The following is a 16,986-nucleotide window of genomic DNA, read 5'->3' on the forward strand; positions in this document are numbered from 1 at the left end:
CAGGGGACGGGAAGAAGGGATGTCTGCGTCCTTGGAGTTCTCTTAGCAGCAGCGAGGCCGATCGTGACTCCCGCTGTAAGGAGTTCCCTAAACATGGCACGGGGGCTCGACACCCGACGGCCAAATAAGTGACAAATGCCCCCGGCACGTGATAATCAAAGTAGCGAGTGTGAATCCTTGTGGGAGAGGGAAGCCAGTTGCTTTTGTTTTGTTTTGTTTTGTTTTGTTTTGTTTTCTGAGACTGAGTCTCACTCTGTCGCCCAAGCTGGAGTGCAGTGGTGCGATCTTGGCTCACCACAACCTCCGCCTCCCAGGTTCAAGCCATTCTCCTGCCTCAACCTTCTGAGTAGCTGGGATTACAGGCCCGCACCACCATACCTGGCTAATTTTTGTATTTTTAGTAGAGATGGAGTTTCAGGTTTCAGCATCTTGGCCAGGCTAGTCTTGAACTCTTGACCTCGTGATCCACCCACCTCAGCCTCCCAAAGTGCTGGGATTATAGGCGTTGAGTCATTGCGCCCAGCTGGGAAGCCAGTTTTGTTTTTCTTTTTATTTTTCTTTCTCTTTTTCTTTTCTTTTCTTTTATTTTTCTTGAGACGGATTCTCTCTCTGTCGTCCAGGCTGGAGTGCAATGGCATGATCTCGGCTCACTGCAACCTCCGCCTCCCGGATTCAAGCAATTCTCCTGCCTCAACCTCCCTAGTAGCTGGGATTACAGGTGCACACTACCACTCCTGGCTAATTTTTGTATTTTTAGTAGAGATGGGGTTTCTCCATGTTGGTCAGGCTGGTCTCGAACTCCTGACCTCGGGTGACCCACCTGCCTCTGCTTCCCAAAGCACTGGGATTATTGGCGTGAGCCACCGCACCCGGCCGGGAAGCCAGTTTTGAATCTCAGGTCTAAGCCCCTACACCAGAAATGATTTCAGGAATCGGAAAGAAACCGGGAGATCAGGAGCAGGTCAGGCAGCTGAGGCACAGGCACCAGGCCACGTGGGGTTGGGCATCAGTTCTCGTCCGGGGACAGCCCAACAGTTTGGGCTCAGGGATTAGACAATGAGCTTAGGAACCAGCTAGATCTGGGTGTGAATTCTAGTTCCCAACTGTGTGATCTTGGATAAGTTATTCTATGCGACTTTCATCCCTTATAAAATGAGGATCGTAACACCTGCTTTATAAGGTTGCTGTGAGGTTTAGATGACATAATGTGTGTGAGGCACCAGCCTGTGTCCAGCATGTAGGAGGCCAGGAAGGGTTGCCGTCCTCCGCATGCACTCTGCCCCAGTGTCCCTTCCTGTCCTCTGCCTCTGGCGAGCTCATGGGCCAGATGGGCTGAAAGGACAGCTGACTCTCTTGCTCTCCAGCTCCACCGGGAACTCCACGCCCACGCGCCTCACTTCCAGGTCTCCTTACTGCGTGTCAGGAGAGGCTAATGGACATCAGCTGCAGCCAGGCATGTCCCGTATGCCAAAAGAGGGTGCTGCCCCTAGCCTGGGCCCCCACCGACAGACTGCAGCTGCGTTACTGTGCTGAGAGGTACCCAGAAGGTTCCCATGAAGGGCAGCAGGTCCAAGCCCCTGACCCCAGATGTGGCAACAGGACCCTCGCTCACATCCACCGGAGTGTATGTGTGGGGAGGGGCTTCACCTGTTCCCAGAGGTGTCCTTGGACTCACCTTGGCACATGTTCTGTGTTTCAGTAAAGAGAGACCTGATCACCCATCTGTGTGCTTCCATCCTGCATTAAAATTCATTCAGTGTGGCCCAGAGGCTGTCTATTGATCTGCATGCTTTCGCCATTTTTATAGTACAGGGATTGTGTGTAGTCTCACTGCTACCTCCTCCTTCTACTCCCCCAGGTCTTGGTTTGGACTTTGATGATAGCATTTACTGAGACGGGCCTGGAGCCTGTTGAACAGCCCGCTGCGGCAGGGCAGGGACCACCTTTGTTCATCTCAGTATCCCCTGAACTAGCAGAGTGTCTGGCCTGCGGTGGGATCGCAGAGAATGTGGAATTGACCTAAATTTAAATTTCAAGTTCTGGACACAAGCCTCAGTTATTCCTCTTATACGTTATAACTTACATGCTATTATTTTTTTAAAAAATTAATATGGTTTACTTTTTATTATAAAAGTAAAACTTGACCAGGCTCAGTGGCTCACGCCGGTAATCCCAGCACTTTGGGAGGCCGAGGCCGGTGGATCACGAGGTCAGGAGTTTGAGACTAGCCTGGCCAACATGGTGAAACCCCGTCTCTACTAAAAACACGAAAATTAGCTGGGTGTGGTGGCAGGTGCCTGTAATCCCAGCTACCCAGGAGGCTGAGACGGGAGAATCACTTGAACCCGGGAGGCAGAGGTTGCAGTGAGCCAAGATCCTGCCACTGCACCCCAGCCTGGGCAAAAGGGCAAGACTCTGTCTCATAAATAAATAAATTTAAAATAAAAGTAAAACTTGTTTATGATTTCAAAATTTTGAAATATTCCAAAGACCAAGCAAAGTAAGAAGTGGGAAGAGGAGAAAGAAAAACTTTTCTATAATCCCACCTCTTAGATACAACGATTTATTTTTTTAAATCGAGACAGGGTCTCACTCTCACCCAAACTGCAGTGCAGTGGTGCGGCCATGGCTCACTGCAGCCTCCACCTCCCAGGCTCCAGTGATCCTCCCACCTCAGCCTCCTGAGGAGCTGGGACCACAGCTGGCTAATTTTTGTACTTTTTTTTGTAAAAAAGGGGCTTTACCATGTTGATCAGGTTGGTCTCTATCTTCTGAGCTCAAGCAGTCCTCCTGCCTCAGACTCGCAAAGTGCTGGGATTACAGACATGAGCCACTGTGCCCAGCCTTATATACAGCTATTATTATTAGTGTATACTGTGTATTCATTTCAATTCTTAATCTCTCCACTTGGATGTTGATGAAATACATACCTCACATTCAACATTTCTTTCTTTTTTTTTTCCTTTTTGAGATGGAAAGGAGCCTGGCTCTGTCGCCCAGGCTGGAGTGCAGTGGCGTGATCTCAGCTCACTGCAAGCTCCGCCTCTTGGGTTCACGTGATTCTCCTGCCTCAGCCTCCTGAGTAGCTGGGACTACAGGTGCCACCACCATGTTCGGCTAATTTTTTGTATTTTTAGTAGAGACGGAGTTTCACCATGTCAGCCAGCCTGGTCTCAAACTCCTGACCTCAAGTGACCCACCCGCCTCGGCCTCCCAAAGTGCTGGGATTCCAGTTAATGAGCCCCGCTCCTGGCCTCCACGTTTCTAAAATCGAAGTTCTGATCTTTTCCTCTGGACCTGCCCCACCTGCATCTTCCCCATCTCAGTTAACATCAATTGCATCCTTCAGTTGCTCAAGCCGAAATCCTCGGCACCGTTCTTTATTCCCCTCTCACATTTTGCACCAGGAAATTCTGCTGGCTCTAAGGCCTTCTAACTGTGCCCAGAATGTGGCCCCTCCTCAGCACCGAGATGGTCCACGATGCCATCATCTCTCACCTGCACTACTACAGGTCTCCCTGTTTCCAGCTCAGCCCCCACCCCAGTCTAGTCCCAGTGTGTCAGCCAGGGCTGTCTTTTTACAACGTAAGGCAGACCACACCACTTCTTTGCTCCAATCCTCCCATTTCACTCAGGAGAAAAACTCTGACAACAGCTGCAAAGCCGTGCACGACCTGCGCCCCTCCCCTGCCTCCTTAATTTGCTCACTGAACCGCAGCCACACGGACGTCTTTCTTGTCTCTTGAATGCGCTGGGCCTGCTCTTGCCTTGGGACCTTTCTGTGCATGGCTTAGTCTGCTCAGAAGCCTTCTCCTCTACATATCCACTTGTCTAAACCCTCTACCTCCACCTTCATGCCCCTTCTCAGTGAGGTCTACCATGACCATGCTGCCTACAAATTCAGTCTCCCCTTCTGTACTTTGACGTACTTTATAGTGCTGATCACAATTGAACATCATACATATTTTATTTGTTTTCTTTATTATCTGAGTCCTCCAACTAGAATGAAAGATTTTGCCCATTATGGTTTCCCTAGTGCCAAGAACAGTACCTGGCACATACCAGGGGCTCAGTAAATATTTGTTAGATGAATGAAGGAAACAAGGAGACAATGTTGATGCTGCTGTGAGCAAGGGGAGTCTGAACGTTTGACAGATCCCTTCCATTTCTGGAGTGGGGCAGAATGAGTTTCATAAAGTAGCTTGGACAAAAATAATTCGCTCATCTTGGCATATATGTTGGGCAGCTGCTGCAGAAGAGAGACTGAGCTATGTGCCATGGAGGATTCAAATCTGTCTCTTCTCCCAGGGATTGAAGTTAGACACTTACAGCAATAATAAGTTGAAAGAACTTATTTACACTGCATATAGCAACAACAGGATGCCCTTAATATATAGAGAACTCTTACAGCGCAAGAAAATAAAAAGGCAAACATACCAGTAGAAAAATGGGTAAATGGCAACAGGTAATTCACAAAAGAAGAAATACAAATGTCCTCTCCTCCCGCCACCACCCCCCATGAAAAAGAACGTGTGACTTCAGTAGCAAAAACAGGTCCATTAATACAGTGAGATATTGCTTATTGTATGTCTGTACTGATCTATACTGGGTGCTGGGCAAATGGGCATTCTTAAACACTCCTAGTAGGGAAGAAATTGGTACAATCTTTCCGGAGGACAATTTAACTGATTTATTTAAAGCCCGAAAAATGTACATACCTTTAACTCAGCAGTTTCGTTACTGATTTATCTTAAGGAAGTAATTTAGAATCTGTGCCTAACTGTTTACAATAACTCATAGATGAAAAAGGCAAAACAAAACACAAGTAACCTCAAATCTTCCCATGTAACAGTTTGCTTAAACACTATAGTGTTATTTTACGCAAGCTACAGAAGCATTGTTGAAACATATATTTATTAGGACAGAAAAAAGTTCATGAAATGTTATTTTATCTTCTCTTTTTTCTTAAAATGGAACTTAAAAAATTTTTTTTTAACTCCAACCTACCTTTTACACCATCTGCAGAGCTTTCCTCTCCCAAATCAAAGCTACTCCTGTTCCTACCTCCAGGATGGAATCCCCACCTTCGTATGCAAGGGTCTTCATGATATGGCCTCAGCCAACTATCTTAGCTCCAGGTCACGGCCCCATCTTCCATATCCTATGCTGCTTGCACAGGAAGCAGCTCGCTAACCCCAGGCACACCTGCTTTCATCTGGAGTGTCTGCCCATCATGATTCCTCCCCCTGGTCCCTTCACCTGGAAAACTCCTATTCATTCCTCAAAGCCCAGTTCAGATGGCACCTCTCCATGACTTCATCAGATTCCCTACAGAGGTGCTGATTTTCTGGTCTCTTTACTTGTGTTTCTGTTGTAACACTTAACATGCTGTATTATAATGTGCTTATTTTATTTACAAGTTTGTTACATTGTACGTGCTCGAGGACAAGCAGCCGGTGGTATTCACCTCTGTCATCACAGAAGCTGGCGTGGAGCCCTCCACATGAGGGCACTGATGTGTTTGCTGAGTGACTGGGACAATGGTGGGCCACGTGAGCCCCGAAACTTTCAGTGGGCTCTGAAAGTTAAGAAAAGGGCATTCAGTACTGAAATCACACAAAACGTAAATTTAATGATATAATTGTTCCGAAGCTGTACTATAATTAGGCATGAATGGAGAGCAGTTTACAAAAATGACAATAACACCACTGTTATATAAACCCAATTCTTAAATAGGTTTTCTTCTCTTGCTTTGTATTTCCTCAGATGGGTGATACCTAATACAGTGGCTCATGTAATCTTAATTACTACATATGAGGACACGGACATGTACATATGATGCTGATTACTGCTATTTTTGGAAGTAAAAAAATTGTAAAATTTGACTAGCTTAAAAAATCTGTAAAATATGGGATACACAAATTAGAGACTGGGTGCGGTGGCTCATGCCTGTAATCCCAGCACTTTGAGAGGCCGAGGCGGGCGGATCACTTGAGGCCAGGAGTTTGAGACCAACCCAGGCAACATGGTGAAATCCTGTCTCTACTAAAAATACACAAATTAGCTGGGCGTAGTGGCAGGTGCCTGTAATCCCAACTCCTCAAGAGGGTGAGGCAGGAGAATCACTTGAACCTGGGAGGCAGAGGTTGCAGTGAGCTGAGATTGTGTCACTGCACTCCAGCCTGGTGACGGAGCGAGACCCTGTCTCAAAACATCAACAGCAACAACACAAATTAGAAGCATTTGGGAACTAAAATGTATCATTATGATTGCATGTGGGTGGGTTGGGGGGGGACAATAAAGAGGAAGAGAGACAGAGTGTGTGTGTGTGTGTGTGTGCACGTCTGTATTACTGGAGATGACCAAAGTTAGCAGGAGTAATGTTACCAAGCTAACAGGAGCCAGAAGTCCCTGGAGAAAACTCTCCAGCTATTTAAGATTCTAAAGTGTGTGTATATGAGGTAAAAATGCCACATGTTTTATAAAGACAAATTTAAGCGTGGACCTAAACAAGATGGCCTGTCTAAAGTCACCTGTGACTCGGCGTGAGCTCTGAGACGGCGAAACTCCACAGCAATGATGAAGACAACGTGAGGTGGAACTTCTCTGACCAGAGACCTCATCTGAAGCTTCTGCCACAGCCAGTCCTGCCTTCATCCCTTGAGAGGGGGATTGGCCACCAAAGTATGCAAAGCATTTGAATGGAAACGAATTCCGTGGGTGCGCCCCACACTTTAATAGTGGCCATCGTATCACTTTCTGGTGCCAGTAAATGCGTAAAGGGGTGCATCATGCCAGTGACCTGTTACTCATCATCCCAGTCATTAAGCCACTTACTTCAGGCCTGTGGGGAGTTTCTGGAAGGCTCCTTTGAAGCAGGGAAGAATGGGCAAGGGAGTCTGTGTCTTTGGCCAAGCTTTGCCCCAGATAGCTCCCTTTGCCACTCTCGAGCCCACTGAAGGTGTCCCAGCTGCTGCCACCAGCAGAGGTCGGGGGTCTGCACCCTTCTCTCTTCCAAGCAAACTCACACCTGGCACCCCCATGGGGAAGGGTCAGTCAGTTATTTTATTCCAGGGGCCAAAGCGACAGAATCCAGACCACTTGTAGCAAGGGAATGAGCTGACGAAAATGGATGGTTGTGTCCTTGTCCTTCTGACTGTCCCACTCGTGAAGGGGCAACTCCCTGTCCAGCTAGAGAAGGGTGTCCCCAGGTGCCCTCTCCTTTCTCGGGACGCCTCCTCCTCCCGTGCTGTCAGGGCCTCAGCGGCTTTGACTGGGCTCACCAAGAAAACACAGGACATCCACTTAAATGAGAACCTCAGATAAACGGTGAACACTTAAAAATATACAAGAATGTTCCAAATAGTTCAGGGGATATCTTTAAACTAAAACAATTATTTGTGGTTAATCTGAAATTTAAACTGGGCTGCTTGTATTTTCATTTGCTAAATTGGACAGCCCTACTTTCATTATTATTATTATTATTATTGTTGAGACCGAGTCTCACTCTGTCACCCAGGCTGGAGTGCAGTGGTGCCATCTCGGCTCACTGCAAGCTCCGCCTCCTGGTTTCAAGGGATTCTCCTGTCTCAGCCTCCCAAGTAGCTGGGATTACAGGTGTGCGCCACCACGCCCAGCTAATTTGTTATATTTTTGGTAGAAACAGGGTTTCACCATGTTGGTCAGGCTGGTCTTGAACTCCTGACCTCAGGTGACTTGCCTGCCTCGGCCTCCCAAAGTGCTGGGATTATAGGTGTGAGCCACCACACCTGGGCCAGACAGCCCTACTTTTAATGCATCCTCTCCCACGAGGGTCCCTGCCTCCTCTCTTCCCTCCAATCTGCGGGTCTCCTTCAGGGGTAGCAAGCTCCCAACCTTCTCCCAGGTATTGGGCCTCTCCTCTGCCTCGGGAGGAGCTGTCCATCAAACACAGACTCTGTCCTCCCGCTCCCTCCATTGCTTAGTGTCCGAAGGTGGACGGGGGAGGAGGGACCTTGGGTTCGGGGCGGTTCTGCTCCCCACTCGCTGCTTTGCTTTTGCTCTTTCTGGTTTCTCTTCTCTGCAGTTGATGACACAGGGCACCCACAGCGCTCACATGCCTTCCATGGTGGGGGTGAATCCTTTACCAGTAGTGCCTGGTGGGTTTCAGGTGAGTTGTAACTTTTGGACCGTCTGCTGTCTCTGACTTTGAGTCACATGACAAGGTCCTCATGGAACTGGGATTCTGGCAGCCAGGTGAGGGCGGTCTCACCAGCTCCTTCGTGCCTGCAGGCCTCCCCCTTCCTCACAACTGATGGATGGTTGGCTCCCTAGCCGCCCCCTTAGTGCCATGTGTGCTTAATTCTTTTAAAAATTTAAATATATTAATTTTAAAATCATCTTTTAAATAATAAAATTTGCTTTTTAGAGCAGTTTTGCGTTTACAGCAAAATTGTCCTGAGTGGAAAATACAGAAAGTTCCCATATGCCCCCTGCCACACACACATATACCTACGCCCAGCCTCCCCCACCACCAGCGCCCTGCACCAGGTGGCACGTGTGACAGTCGAGGCGTCCACGTCAACATATCCTCATCAAAGTCCAGAGTTGACAGCACATTTCTGGCGTTGGATATTCTCCATTCTCTATTCAACAATGTATCGGCTGGCCAGGCACAGTGGCTCATGCCTGTAATCTCAGCACTTTGGGAGGTGGAGGCGGGTGGATCTCTTGAGATCAGGAGTTCTAGACCAGCCTGGCCAACACGCGAAAACCCATCTCTACTAAAAATACAAAAATTAGCCGGGTGTGGTGGCGCATGCCTGTAGTCTTAGCTACTTGGAAGGCTGAGGCAGGAGAATCGCTTGAGCCTGGGAGGCAGAGGTTGCAGTGAGTCGAGATCACACCACTGCACTCCATTCTGGGTGACAGAGTGAGACTCAATCTCAAAAAATAAAATAACATAAATGTTTCTGCCATTGTAGCATCATACAGAAAAATAAGTAGTTTCAGTGCCCTAAAAATCCTCTGTGCTTCACTTATTCATCCCCAACCCCTGGCAACCACTGATCTTTTCACTGTCTCCGTAGTTTTACCTTTTCCAGAATGTCATATAATTGCAACCGTAAGCTAAATAGCCTTTTCAGATTGTCTTCTTTCACATAGTATATGCATTTAAGTTTTCTGTATGTATTTTCATGGCTGTGTAGTTCATTTCATTTTAGCACTGAATAATATTCCATTGTCTGAATGCACCATAGGTTATTTACCCGTTCACCTGCTGAAGGACATCTTGGTTGCTTCCAAGTTTTGGCAATTATGAATGAAGCTGCTATAAATTATGAATAAAGCTGCTACAAACCTCCATGTGCAGGTTTTCGTGTGGACAAAAACGTTTTCTGTCCCTTTGGGTAAATATCAAGGAGTGTGATTGCTGGACTGCATAGTAAGAGTATGGTTTAGTTTGGTAAGAAAGTGCCAAATTGCGGGTGCCTGTGGTCCCAGCTACTGAGGAGGCTGAGGCAGGAGAATCGCGTGAACCTGGGAGGTGGAGCTTGCAGTGAGCCGAGATCGCGCCACTGCACTCCAGCCTGGGCGACAGAGCCAGACTCCATCTCCAAAAAAAAAAAAAAAGAAACTGCCAAATTGTCTTCCAAAGTGGTTGTACCATGTTGCCTTCCCACTGGCAATGGAGGGTTCCTGTTGCTCCACATCCTGAACAGCATTTGAAGTTTTCAGTGCTGTGGATTTTGATCATTCTTTTTTTCTTTTTCTTTTGAGACAGGGTCTCACTCCGTTGCTCAGGCTGGAGTGAAGGCTGGATCACGGCTCACTGCAGCCTCAACCTCCTGGGCTCAAGCAATCCTGCCATCTCAGCCTCCAGAGTAGCTGGGACCACAGTCACATGCTACCGTGCCCATATAATTTTTTAATTTTTTGTAGAGATGGGATCTTGCTTTGTTGCCCAGGCTGGTCTCAAACTCCTGGGCTCCAGTGATCCTCCCGCTTCAGCCTCCCAAAGTGCTGGGAGTACAGGTGTGAGCCACAGTGCCTGGCGACTGTGGTCATTCTAACAGGTGTGTATTGAGTACAGTTGTGAGCCACGATGCCTGGCGATTGTGGTCATTCTAACGGGTGTGCATTGGTTTCGCGTTGTTTGCGGTTCCCTAATGACATACGATGTTGAACATCTTTGTAGATGCTTATGTGCCGTGTGAATATCTTCTTTGGTGATAGGTATGTTCAGTTTTTTTTACCCATTTAAAAAACTGGGTTGTTCATTTTCTTATTGTTGAGTTGTAAGAGTTATTTGTATATTTAATTAATTAATTAATATTTTTTGAGACAGAGTCTCACTCTGTTGCCCAGGCTGGAGTGCAGTGGCGCGATCTCAGTTCACTGCAATCTCCGCCTCCTGGGTTCAAGTGATTCTCCTGCCTCAGCCTCCCGAGTAGCTGGGGTTACAGGTGCCCGCTGCCACACCTGGCTAATTTTTGTATTTTTAGTAGAGACAGGGTTTCACCATGTTGGCCAGGCTGGTCTCCAACACCTGACCTCAATTGATCCACTTACCTCAGCCTCCCAAAGTGCTGGGATTTCAGGTCTGAGCCAGTGCACCCGGCTCTTTGTATATTTTAGATAAAAGTCTGTAATCAGATGGGACTTTTGCAAATATTTTCATTCTCTTGCCATTGCCTTTCACAGAGAAGAAGTTTTTAATGTTAATGAAGTTCAGCTCATCAATTATTTCCTTCATGGATCATGCCCTTGCTATTGTATCTAAAACGTCATCACCATACTCAAGGTCATTTAGATTTTCTCCTATATTATCTTCTGGGAGTCTTACAGTTTTGCATTTTATTGAGGTTTATGATTCATTTTGAGTTTTTATGAAAGGTATAAGGTCTGTGTCTAGATTTTTTTTTTTTTTTTTTTTTTTGCTTGTGGATGTCCGGTTGTCCCAGCGTCATTTATTGAAAACACTATCTCTGCTCCATTGTGTGGCCTCTGCTGCCTTGTCAAAGATCAGTTGACACATTTATACAGGTCTATTAGAAATATTACTTTTAATATTCTGGGCTCTCTATTCTGTTCCATTGATCTATTTGTCTATTCTTTTGCCAGTATCATGCTGCTCTCATGACTATAGCTTTAGAGTAAGCCTTGAAGTCAGGTGGTATCAGTCCTCTGAACGTTCTCCATCAATATTGATTTGGCTATTTTGGATCTTTTGCCTCTCCACATAAACTTTAGAGCCAGTTTATCAATATCTACAAATAACTTCCTGGGATTTTGATTAAGATTGTGTTATGATGTAGAATCTGTAGATCAAGTTGGCTATCTTGATCTGCTGCTATCTTGATAATATTGAGAACTGCTATCTTAATAATATTGAGTCTTCTGGCCTGGTGTGCTGGCGCACACCTATAATCCCAGCACTTTGGGATGCCGAGGAGGGTGGATCACCTGAGATCAGGAGTTTGAGATCAGCCTGGCCAAAATGCCGAAACCCTATCTCTACTAAAAATACAAAAAAAATTAGCCAGGCGTGGTGGTGTGTGCCTGTAATCCCAGCTACTCATGAGGCTGAGGCAAGAGAATTGCTTGAACCCGGGAGGCTGAGGTTGCAGTGAGCTGAGATGGCGCCACTGCACTCCAGCCTGGGTGACAGAGGGAGACTCCGTCGCAAAAAAAAAAAAAAAAATGAGTCTTCCTGTTCATAAATATAGAATGTCATCCCATTTATGAGGTTCTTTGATATCTTTCATCAGAGTTTTATAGTTTTTCTCATATAGATCTTGTACATATTTTGTTACATTTACACCTCAGTATTTCATTTTGGGGGATGCTAATGTAAATGGTCATGCGTATTTAATTTTATTATTAGTTTTTCTTTTTTTTTGTTTCCTGTCTTGCTCAAATGTTTTTAATTCTAAATTCCAATTGTTCTTTGCTGGCACACACGAAAGCTGTTGACGTTAGGACACTAACCTTATATCATGAAACTTGTCTGAAATTGCTTCTTTGTTCTGGGGTTTTTTCCTTTTGTCAACTCTTAGATTTTTTTACATAGATGATTGTGTCATCTGTGAACAAAGCAGTTTTGTTTCTTCCTTTTTATTCTGTATACCTTTTATTTCCCTTTTGTGTCTAGTTGCATTGGCCAAGACCTCCAGCAGGATGTTGAGAATCAATGGTGAGAGGGGACATTCTTGCCTTGTTCCTAATCTTAGGGGAAAGCATCTAGTTTCTCACCGTTAAGGATGATGTTAGCTGTAGGTTTTTGTAGATATTCTTTTATTTATTTATTTTTTTTTTTTTTTGAGACAGAGTCTCACTCTGTCACCCAGGCTGGAGTGCAGTGGTGTGATCTCGGCTCACTGCAATCTCCACCTCCTGGGTTCACGCCATTCTCCTGCCTCAGCCTCCCAAGCAGCTGGGACTACAGGCGCCCACCACCACGCCCAGCTAATTTTTTGTGTTTTTAGTAGAGACGGGGTTTCACCGTGTTAGCCAGGATAGTCTCGATCTCCCGACCTCGTGATCCGCCCACCTCGGCCTCCCAAAGTGCTGGGATTACAGACGTGAGCCACCACGCCTGGCCGATCATGTGATTTTTCTTCTCTAGCCTGTTGATGTAATGGATTGCATTAGCTGATTTTTGAATATTGAACCAGTCTTGCATACCTGGGATAAATCTCTGTTGGTCATGGCCTATAATTCTTTTTACATATTGTTGAACTGTATTTGCTAATATTTTGTTGGTAATTTTTGCATCTATGTGAGAGATATTGGTCTATAGTCGTCTTGTAATGTCTTTGTCTGGTTTTGGCATTAGGGTGACAGTGACAAATGACTTAGGAAATATTCCTCCTGCTTCTATCTTCTGGAAAAGATTGCAGAAAATAGGTATTATTTCCCCTTAAATATTTGGTAAAATTCACCAGCGAACTCATCTGTGCTGTGTGCTTGCTTCTTGATAAATGAATGCTGTGACTACAGTTTTGTATGGAGACTTCATTACATTCCACTTTGGGGCATATGAGGGTAAAGCTACAGCTTTGTACATAGGAGAGTGGCTTCACCTATTGGGAGAAGTCATTCTCCATGTAAGTTTGGAGTCTGCTCAGATCAAAGACTGTGAAGGTTAATATTGAGCGTCAACTTGATTGGACTGAAGGATGCAACGTATTGTTCCTGGGTGTCTCTCTGTGAGGGTATTGGCAACGGAGACTAATATTTGAATCAGTGGACTGGGAGAGGCAGGCTCACTCTCAGTCTGGGTGGACACAATCTAATCAGCTGCCAGCGTAGCCAGAATAAAGCAGGCAGAGGAATGTGGAAGGATTACACTGGCTAAGTCTTCCAGCCTTCATCTTTCTCCCGTGCTGGATGCTTCCTGCCCTCAAACATCGGACTTCCAGTTCTTCAGCTTTTGGACTCTTGGACTTACACTGGTGGTTTGTCAGGGGCTCTTGGGCCTTCTGCCACAGACTTAAGGCTGCACTGTCAATTTCCCTACTTTTGAGATCTTGGGATTCAGACTAGCTTCCCTGCTTCTCAGCTTGCAGACAGCCTATTGTGGACCTCACCTTGTGATTGTGTGAGTCGATACTCCTTCATAAACTCCCCTTTATATATACCTCTATCCTATTAGTCCTGACCCTCTAGGGAACCCTAATACAAAGATTATATATATATTCTTTATATATATATATATATATATATATTTTTTTTTTTGAGACAGAGTCTTGCTCTGTTGCCCAGGCTGGAGTGCAGTGGCACAATCTCAGCTCACTGCAACCTCCACCTCCTGGGTTCAAGAGATTCTCCTGCCTCAGCCTCCTGAGTAGCTGGGATTATAGGCGTCTGCCACCATGCCCAGCGAATTTTTGTATTTTAGTAGAGACAGGGTTTCACTATGTTGGCCAGGCTGGTCTCAAACTCCTGGCCTCAAGTGATCTGCCCGCCTTGGCCTCCCAAAGTGTTGGGATTACAGGCGTGAGCCACTGTGCCCAACCAAAGATATTCCTTTGGGAGCTTCCTTCAACAGCACTTACCCACCCGCAAGAATGAGCTTGAACACCTGCTTTGCACCATGTGACCTCCTTTCTGACCCCATGACTGCATTTTATTGGACCAGGCATAAACAACTGATGTAAATTGGACCAGTCAGATTCTCTCTTCAGGGATTTGGGATTTAGAACTAAGAGGCAGCTACCTAGTTTCTGCATAAAGTTGGAATTGAGATTTTCTAGACACAGGAATTGTGGACCAATTGTGTTGGAGTTATTACACCAGATAGGTGTAAAAGTCCCACCTGCTGAGAGGATTCTGTGGAAGCTGATCAGGTTGCTGGGGACAAGTGGAGGCAGGGTAGAGGTGAAGGGCTGTGGGATGGAGAACCTCAGAAGACTCCATCTGGGGTCCGGGAAAGGACAGAGAAGGGTATATGAGGGATCGGGTCCTCCAGATCTAAGGGTGGGGTGGTGGCATGTTTCTTGAGTTGGTTCCTGGAAAGGGAGCTGAAATGGTTTAATCCCTCTTCCATGAAACACAGGCGGTGGGGACAGCCACCAGACAGGAAAACACACTGTGCATTGATCCTTTTACGACTTTTGTGAAATTGATGGACAGGCAGGCAGGGAGGGGTCCTGGGAGAGGGTCTGGGGCACTCCATCTTGGGGTAACTCTTTCGCTCTCCTCCTTAGCGGGCGAAGCTTTGGCCTGTGCTGGGGTGGGGGAAGAAGAAGGTGATGTGGAGCATGAAGCAAGGTTGGGGTGGAGCAACTGAGGGTTTCCAGCATGGGTAACCGGGCTGATTAGGACTGGATCCAGCTGCCCCTAATGCTCCACTGCCTGCCCAGCACTTAACCTCCACACGCTGTGCCCTCTGATGGTTGGGAGAAGCCTGTGTCCAGCCCTTCGGCCACGAGAAGAAAATCAGGAATGGAATTCCTGGTTTTGAAGACACAAAAAGTCAGACTTTATTTAAATAGAGTTGATTTGAAGTAAACCAGAGAGTTTTGTGTGCAGAAGCATTTTGCTTAACTTAGGGCCATCACCACATTATGAACTCTTTTGTGTGTGTGTGTGTGTGCACGCGCACGTGCACAGGCTAGTGTCCTTCTGTGGGTGTGTCTGCGTGAGGACCCATCCATGTATGTTTGATCTTTATGGCCTCCCCCTGTGCACCTGCGCCTACGGATAAGGTATAGTCTTGTCTTGATTCCCAGTATTCATTCTCCTTGAAGAATCCTGACAGCCTTCAGTCACCTTCCCTTTTCCAGTCTCCCAAAAGCAATGGCGCCTTAAATGTGCGGTAAGGATGAGGTGAGTCTTGAGGTAGCCTAGGCCACGGCTGCCCCTTCAAGGCAAGGCCTCAGCTGAGTTCAGGAAATAGGAGAACCTGGCCCCGGAGCAACCCCAGAAGCGCAGGACCACGAACGTCCCGACCCCCAGCAGCAAGAGGCCGCCCAGGGCCCCAAAGAAGATGCCGAAGAACGCGTCGAGTTTCATGCTCAGGTGCTCACAGTGCTCGCCCCAGGCCATGTAGATGGAGAAGGACACACAGCTGGTGACCAAGAGAGACAGACAGGTGGTCAGAGGCGGGAGCTCAGCCTCCCAGCCCCTCCTCTTCTGCTGGGGAAGAAGAGGTTCTGTAGGAGAGGCTGGGCTCGCCCCACTCTCCGGAGAGACTGAGTCAGCCCTGAGGCCGTGCTGAAGTGAGACCACTGGGCAAAGGAGGCAGGCGTGGGCTTTAAAAACATGGGCCTGGGCCGGCGCGGGGGCTCACGCCTGTAATCCCAGCACATTGAGAGGCTGAGGCGGGCGGATCACTTGAGGTCAGGGGTTCGAGACCAGACTGGCCAACATGGTGAAACCCCATCTCTACTAAAAATACAAAATTAGCCAGGCGTGGTGGTGCGCACCTGTAATCCCAGCTACTCAGGAGGCTGAGGCAGAATCGCTTGAACCTGGGAGGTGGAGGTTGCAGTGAGCCCAGATTGCAACACTGCACTCCAGCCTGGGGGACAGAGCAAGACTCCGTCTCAAAAAACAAAAACAAAAACCTGGTGTGAATTCAGCTGCACGTGCAGTCAGCTGCACCTGGGCAGCAGGGATGCCGGCCACAGGTGGGCACGCGCAGTCACAGCCCCGCCCCAGCCCGGCCCCGCCCCGCCCCGCCCCGCCCCGCCCGGAGAGCTGGGCCCCGCCCCACCCGCGCTCCGCCCGCCCCCTCCTTCGGCGGGATCTGGAACTGCAGCTGGCCGAGGGCCCGGAGACCACGCCTGCGTGGGGCCGCGGCTTCCTGTGAACCAGCGGAGCCCCGGGGACTGCTGGTGAGGGCAGGGGCAAAGGCGCCTCGCTTGACTGAGGGGCAGGACTGGCCTAGACACAGGACTGCACAGGTTCTTTTCCCACAAGAAGACAGCAGGGAAGCAGCAGCCAGATCAGGTGGGAGGGTTTGACTTTGGGCCCCGGCGCGGTGGCTCACGCCTGTAATCTCAGCACTTTGGGAGGCCAAGGTGGACGGATCACCTGAGGTCAGGAGTTCGAGACCAGCCTGACCAACATGGCGAAACCCCGTCTCTACTAAAAATGCAAAAATCAGCTGGGCGTGGTGGTGCGTGCCTGTAGTCCCAACTACTCGGGAGGCTGAGGCAGGAGAATCGCTTGAACGCGGGAGAAGGACGTTGCAGTGAGCCGAGAACGCACCACTGCACTCCAGCCTGGGCGACAAATGACACTCCATCTCAAAACATAAAAATATAAAAAATGTTTGGCTTTGGAAACCATGCCCTGCTGCTTAACCTACTGCGTCCTGGGGCAGGTTCCTTGTCATCTCTAAGCTGCAGTTTTCTCATCTTCGAAATGGTTCTAAGCCCCCCTATGGCTCTTTTGGGTTTCAGAGTTTGTAATATAGCGCCTTTATTCTCCACACAGAGCAGGCACTCACAACTCTCCTTTTCCACTGTCCTCTCTTCCCTGGTCTCTGATCTCTCG

At 47.7% G+C, this 16,986-nt stretch overlaps 2 protein-coding genes across 7 annotated transcripts in view; one reads left to right on the forward strand and one right to left on the reverse strand.

The window, feature by feature from the left end:
• The window catches only part of MUC20 (mucin 20, cell surface associated), a 57,258-nt gene that overhangs the window by 37,695 nt on the left and 2,577 nt on the right, over positions 1–16,986 (forward strand). For 4 of the 5 annotated variants that reach the window (XR_010155415.1, XR_010155414.1, XM_063806457.1 and 1 more), the window contains exon 4: positions 1,365–1,768. The exons of the other annotated variant lie outside the window; for it this stretch is intronic. Coding sequence is in view for 2 of the 4 variants with exons in the window: in XM_063806457.1 (XP_063662527.1) it covers positions 1,365–1,433 (69 nt within the window). In the remaining 2 variants the exon portion in view is untranslated. Of the gene's footprint in view, positions 1–1,364; positions 1,769–16,986 lie in introns of those variants that run through there. 5 annotated transcript variants of the gene reach the window in all.
• The window catches only part of MUC4 (mucin 4, cell surface associated), a 69,391-nt gene continuing 67,346 nt past the window's right edge, over positions 14,942–16,986 (reverse strand). For both annotated transcript variants that reach the window (XM_063806455.1, XM_054682433.1), the window contains one exon: positions 14,942–15,553. In XM_063806455.1, the coding sequence (XP_063662525.1) occupies positions 15,349–15,553 (205 nt within the window). In that variant the 3' untranslated portion in view covers positions 14,942–15,348. The remainder of the gene's footprint in view (positions 15,554–16,986) is intronic.

Source organism: Pan troglodytes, chromosome 2 (genome assembly GCF_028858775.2).
Source record: "Pan troglodytes isolate AG18354 chromosome 2, NHGRI_mPanTro3-v2.0_pri, whole genome shotgun sequence".
NCBI lineage: Eukaryota > Metazoa > Chordata > Mammalia > Primates > Hominidae > Pan > Pan troglodytes.